Here is a 6,658-nt window from a genome sequence, read left to right on the forward strand (position 1 = left end):
CAGAGTTGGGAAATTCAAAATATTATTAGATCCATTGCAATTATTTTGACAGGAATTTATGGCACCTTAAAATGTACAAGGCACACATGACATTATTTTGGGGGTAAGTGAGCAAAACACTTCAAACCAAGGGAAAGCCTTTGCTATGAGAGCCTTGCCCTGGGAGTACGTCAGCGTGCTCCTGGGGCTGGAAAGCCTTAGGGAGCTGCAGCTGTAACTCTGGTCATTTTGTCAGGAATTCTTGAGTCAACATAGCAACCACAGCCATTGCAACTGGGGGCCTGGATGCTCAGGTCTCCAACTGTTCCACATCCTGCCTGAGAGCTATGACCCAAGGTGCTCTTCGGGATGCCAGGGAGTCAGGCTCCCCTCATCACCAGCTCGTGGGAGCCCCGCTGACCTCAGCCTCATCCCCCTTGCTGTCTCTCTCTGGTGGGACATACTTCTGGAGGGCAGAGACTCCTCCACTTCCCTGTAGCCCTCCTTCTGAGGGGAGAGGACAGAGCAGAGCCATTAGAGAGCAGCCTGGAGCTGTCTGACCTGCAACGTCAAGCCTACCACTTAATTTACTTATTGGTCACCAGAGGGCCAAGTTATTACACTGCTGAGTGCCTCAGTTTTCCTACCAATTCAACAGTGATATATAACTGAGCCAGGTTCTGGGATAAAGAGGACTAAATGCAATACTGAACTGGCCTTACAAGAGTTGGTTAAGTGGCATGATTATGATGATTAAGTAGAAAACTTAAAACTTTCACAAGTGAACTCAAGAAAGGAAAAGGTGGGGTTCAGCACACAGGATGCTCCCCACTTCAATGGAGCAGGAAGGGCTCGCTGAACACCTCCCACTCCACAGTGCCTGGATTGGGCTCTGCAGCCCCCTCTGCTCCCAGCGAGGCTGGCTGTTCATCTCCTCTAACAAGGTCTACACCTTGGTCCTGCCTCCTAGGTCACCCTCATAGCTGGGGTTCCCCACACCGAGGCTCACCCCAGCACCCTCGAGTCATCACAGACGGGAACAGGACTCTGCAAACCTCCTTCCCTGAATGTCGCTGGGGAGCGAGGGCGTGGAGACTGCAGAGGCTGGAGGCTGAGTGCCAGGGGCCTACCAGAAGCCAGTAAACTTACCTGATAATTGAATGGATGAATGAGGACCGGTTAGGCTTAGCGTCGACGTCATCATCGACGTCATCATCGATCTCCTCTTCCACCACAGTTGTTTCCTCATCTGACATCTGGGGAGAGGGAAGCAAACCTGTAAGTTGGCACCCAGGCCAACCCAGGCATTATGGTCTTAGGATATTTGTATTTATTTAAGCCTAAAGAGGAACAGTCTTGCCTGTTCTGGCTGCAGGGCTACTTCACCAAATGTTGCGTGCCCACACTATTTCAGGCATCCATCTGTAGACTGGGCACCCAGCAGTAAAGTAAGCCAATTCCTCGCCCTCAGGGAGCTTCTCATCCAGCATTCACAGTCTTGTAGACATTTACTGAGTACGAGAGACTGGAAGGTCTGTCTGGGTCTGCAACAAGAAACTCCCCCTAAGATCCTGCCTAGCCTTGGACTGACATCACTCAAGCCTGGAACCAGCAGCAACCCAGGGCCAAAAGCTGTCTTTCTGTTTCAGATGATTTTATATGGTGCTACCCCAAATTATTTTCCTAGCCGGCAGATAGAGGTCTGCACTTTGATTCTTCAAGAATCTTCACGAGGCCTCTATTATGTAAATGTTCAGCACTAGCTGACAAACTCCAAGTTTTTAAAAATAAACCACCAAATTTTTAAAAATAAAGTTGTATTGGGATATTGCAAGTCCACTCACAACTGTCCATGGCCACTTTCCTGTCCCAACTGGAGTTGAGGAGAGTGATACAGATTACATGACCCACAAAACCTCGACTATTTACTATCTGGCCTATACCAAAAACATGTCCACAACCCAGTCCAGACACTCTCAGCTACTACTGCTCTGCAAAGAACACATAAAACAACAGAAACTCACATTTATTATGTACTGGCTACTTCTCTACAAGCACCACCTTATTTTATTCCCTCCATGCTGCGGCTAGGTCAGCCCTGTGAACGCTGCCTTTTGACACATCAGGAAGCTCCGGCTGGAAAAGGCTAGGTAACTTGTCCCAAGTCCAACAGCTGGCAACAGGGGGACTATGATCTGCAGCCAGCACAGCACCCCATTACCTACTTTTGCTTTACTGCCCTATTTGGTTTCCTGGCTAACAACTATCACAAGGCGTACAACGCCCATTTCAGCCTTCACTCGGGCTAAAGGCTCTTTGCCTGAAAGCCACCACCCATGTTGGCTGGCCAGATAATCTAAAGATCTTCTGAACTGCAAAGACTTTTAAGTGGCAACTCCTCATAGGTGTAACCAGCCCCATTCCTTTTACGTCCAAATATTGGGCCAATAATTGGTTATCTGCATTCTGCTTATTGCTTAGTTCAAACACAAAGGTGTGACTGTCTCTCACTGAGTCAATAGCAACTGATTGGAGAGCTGCAAGGAACAATCCACCCAGGGAAGAGAATTAGCTAAAGGAAACCCACTGGTCAGAAGCAGAATTGTCCTAGAGTCATTTCTCCTAAATCCAGCCCCCCAACTTCCCTGTGAAAAGACCACTTTCAGCCTTAAAAAGAAACCTCTCAGATTGATTTCTGCTGGTCTCATCTCTGGGCAAATGCAGAGCGCAGAGCACAGAACATCTATGTGACAGATGTTACACCCTGGAGCACCAGGTGGGAAGAAAGAATCCAGTTTGTGGAGGTGTCCAAGGGAGCAATTCTTGGGTGCCATTCTCACATCACCTTCCCGCCCTTCTTCGGTGTGATCTGGGCACTGAGGACAGGAGAGGGAGACACATCCAGAGGCCAGGCATCCACAGGACCGAGAAGTCAGGCGCCATCTTGCTTGTCAACACTTCGTGAATCCCCACCACTGCCTCCAGCATATGGTGCCGGGGGGCAGTTTTCAGAAGAGAACCCAAAATGTTTCTCAAAAGCAGAGAGTCTCCCTATCCCAGAGGAGATCAGCCTATGTCCTGGCAAGTAAAAGACCCCTGGCAGCCTTTACTTCATCTCCTCACACAGACTTGGTTACTTTCAACATGGATTGTTATTACAAAGCACAGAAATATTTCCAAAATTAACAAGTTAAAGTAATGTAAATCTACCAGAAAAGGATACAGTGACATGAGGTATTTCAGCCTTGACCTGTTAATAATGCTCATCTTAAAGGTTGAATCTAGCATGGATGCTGATCAAACAGGTAACTGCTTAAAACAAGAGAAGATTCTAGGCCAACGGCCCCAAAAAAGCCAATCATTTGCTTTAATATTATTGGGGCCATGGAGAGTAATTCTGGAGACTTCTCTTTGCTCATTCAATGAACACGTACAGGAACTCTACCAATGGAGCCCTATGGCAGGCATTGGGGATATACCTGGTGGCCAGCTGACCTGGTCATGTGTCATCGGGGGACAGATAAGAGGATGCCACTAATGTCAGGCTACAAACCAGTGGCCACACCAGGGGATCTGACTGAGCTGCAGAGGAATTCGGGGACCATCTAAGGGGACCTGACAAAGGGAAGCTGTGAGGGAGAAGGCTGAGCTGACTGGGCTCAGCAGATCTCCAGCCTGTGCTATCAAAGGAGGGGTCAGCTTCAACTCCTCCTTTCTTGTCGCTCTGAGGAAGCGTTGGACTTAATTATGCAGGCTGACTTCTATAGTTCACTGGTGCCAGGCTTTCCAGAGTTTTCCTTTCAAATACTAGGACAGAAGGAGCTTCTGTTCGAAGCCCACAGCATCTTCCTGGTAGCTGCTGAGCATCATGAGGGAGCAGCAAGCATCCCTTCTGACAACCTGCCAGAGTGGGTATCTGGAACAAATCAGTGTGTGTGGTGGGGGGAGGCAAACTCTTGATTCTGCTTACGGATTGTTCAGAACTAATCAATTCATCAAACAAGATCTGGCTTTGTTGACTCCTATGGCCACTCATTCCACTGCCTGCCATGAAAATCCAGGCCCCTACAGCTGGGCCTTCCTGGAGCATGCCTGGCCCTATTTTCCTGTCCCACCCCTTTTGTAAGCTGGGGCTGCCAAGAGCAATCATTCATGAGGCACTGCTTATTTAATGATTAAGCATACGTATCTTCTCTTTAAATGCATACAGGACACACATAAAGCACTGTCAGTGGAGTGCAGGGACTCCCCATTAATGGTTATTATAATTATTACTCTTCCTCCATTAGGCTTTTTAAGGACAGTTGACTCTTGCACACCACCAGTTTGAACTGAGTGGGTTCATGGATAAAGGATTTTTTTTCTACTCACTGGTTCAACCAACTGCCCCCAATGCTGGTGGCTGTTTCAGGGATGTGGCCAACTCTAAGTTATACTTGACAGCAAGGGAGGTCGATAAGCCCCCTGAAAGCTCTCGTCTCCCCTAGAAAGACAGTCTCCTGGAAGAGCTGGAAGAGAAGCAGGGGGAGGTGGACTTCTCCACTCTAGCACTTGAAGGAGGAGGGGGCCCTGCTGGGCACTCAACTCCAGGTCACCTGATGATTTGGCCACTGTGAGGTCCTGGAGGAAGAACAACTTCTCTTTTTTGAAAGAGGTTAAAGAACTTTCCATGCAGTTGGCCTGGGGGTGAACTCTGAACTAGGCCTAGGCGGTGGCCTGAAAACGGGTATCTGTACTGATAGGGAAGACAGAATAAAAGGCAGGCGGGCGGGAGGTCAGTCCCCAAGGAGGAAACAGCCTTCAGGGAAGCAAAGGCTAGAACAGCCTTGCATGGGTTCAAGGGAGCGTTTTTTAGGATTGACTCACATCACCACATCACCAATGACTGAACTTGAATTTGAGTACAAGTGATCTTACTACCCCATAAATGGCAAAGCTGAACGAAGGGGAAAGGCTGGAAGGCTGCCTGAGCCTGGGATCCCACCTTTTTTTCACTTCCTGGAGGGATCTTCAAGAACCTGTGCAAGGGTACCCCGACACTAAGGGTACCCCAACACTAAACCCTCACCTGGGCACTGTGCTGCATCAAAATCACCTATCTCCACAGGAAACTTCGCCAGGGTCATTATTCTCCCCATTTAACAGAAGAAGCTTTGGGTAGACAGGGCCTAGGACCCCAGGCTGACAGGCAGCGGGGTGGGGTGGGGGGGGGTTGGGGGAATGAGGGGGTGGGGTGAGGTTGGGGGAGTGAGGGGGTGGGGGCAGGGGCAGAGCAGTGAACCCAAGCCCCTCTGGCTCGGAGCCCCGACTGCTAGCCTGGGAACTAAAGAGCCTCTCTTTGCCGTCTAACTCCATCTCGCCTTTCTTTTCCAAAGCCCCAAGAGTAAGGGACGTCCCAAGCCCGTTAGCTAGGGAGGATGAACCCAGCGACGCCGCGTGGCGCAGAGAACCCTCTTCCCAAAGTTCCTCCGCCCGCCCTCGGGGCAGCCGGGACCCCCAAGCCGGGCTGCGCTCCGCCTGGGTGGGGGAGCCGGCGGGGGCGCGCGGCGTAGGCGGGGAAGCAGCGCGGCGCGCGGCGGGAAGCGCAGCGGCGGGAGTTACCGTTCCCACGGGCGTCGGGGCTGCGGGACCTCGCGGCTGTCTCAGTCCAGGGCCGGGAGGGTCTGGGGCCGCTCGGACAAAGCGAAAGTAAAAGCTGCACCGCTGCAGGGGGAGGAGCCGCCTCCCGCCGGACGCGGATCAGGCGGGGCTCGGCGCGCCGCCCCCGGCGTCTCGCTCCGCAAAGTTGACGGCGAGTTAGACGCCCCAACGCTGCCGGCGTCGCGGGCGAGCGCGCCCTGCAGAACGGGCCGAGCGCCGCCGTCGCGCCCCGTTGCGCCACCAGGGGGCGACCCTGCAGCCCGGGAAAGCTCCCTGTGCAAATTGGGATGCGCGCACCCGAGAGCCTGAGGCGCGAATTTGCGGGGATGTGAGGGTTCCTGTCGCTCCACCCGTAGTTCCCCGAGAAGCACATTTAGCAGAAATGACCGTGCTCAGTGAGCCCAGAGCGCGCCCTGCAAACCCCGAGCCCCGAAATTGAAGGGCGCCTAGCAGACTTCCCGGCCCGCGACCAAGGAGGGCTCGCAGAGTGCCGCCTCCTATTGCCTCGAGTAAGGTGTTCGCAGGAGTCTGGGGGCCCCGTTCCCTCAGCCCCCGGCGTCCCGGCCCGGCCCTTAGCCCTTAGCCTGGCAGGGCTCAGCCCCCCGGACTGGGCGCCCGCCTCTGCGCAAGTTGCCAGCCAAGGCGCAGCCTCTTGGCCCGGCTGGGGTGTGCGGTGGTTCCCCGCCGCCCGGGAGTGGTTTCCACTCGAAGAAGCGCTTTCTCTGGGGTTTCCAAGTTCCCAACACAACCCGCTTTTCTGGATTTAGCGCCAGAACCATTTTTGAACTATATATTGAGCGCCCCCATGTGGAAGCCGCTGGGTACTGTCGCAGGTTAGTCAGATGGCAGAGGCCGCCTCGCAGGGATTCTGCTGCACTCTCCGCGTCCCGCCATCGGGGCCTCCCACCCCCACACTAGTTTTTCTTCATCCTGGGTCCTCCAACCTAGGCCGCCAATGCTTTTCTCTCCAGGACGTCTCAGGGGAACAACTAGGGAACGCAGAGGTACAAGTGTCTGAGAACAAATGACAGTTTTATTC

At 52.7% G+C, this 6,658-nt stretch overlaps 1 protein-coding gene across 1 annotated transcript in view; it reads right to left on the bottom strand.

Annotated features, from left to right (window-relative positions):
- The window catches only part of CASP7 (caspase 7, apoptosis-related cysteine peptidase), a 28,306-nt gene extending 22,647 nt beyond the window's left edge, over positions 1 to 5,659 (bottom strand). The window contains exons 1-2 of the mRNA XM_004680993.2: positions 5,581 to 5,659; positions 1,129 to 1,235 (exon numbers count right to left, since the gene is read on the bottom strand). Of these exons, the coding sequence (XP_004681050.1) occupies positions 1,129 to 1,235 (107 nt within the window). The 5' untranslated portion in view covers positions 5,581 to 5,659. The remainder of the gene's footprint in view (positions 1 to 1,128; positions 1,236 to 5,580) is intronic.
- Positions 5,660 to 6,658: the final 999 nt, after the last annotated feature.

The sequence above is a fragment of the Condylura cristata genome, unplaced genomic scaffold, assembly GCF_000260355.1.
Source record: "Condylura cristata isolate star-nosed mole 26May11 unplaced genomic scaffold, ConCri1.0 scaffold00011, whole genome shotgun sequence".
NCBI classification, from domain to species: domain Eukaryota; kingdom Metazoa; phylum Chordata; class Mammalia; order Eulipotyphla; family Talpidae; genus Condylura; species Condylura cristata.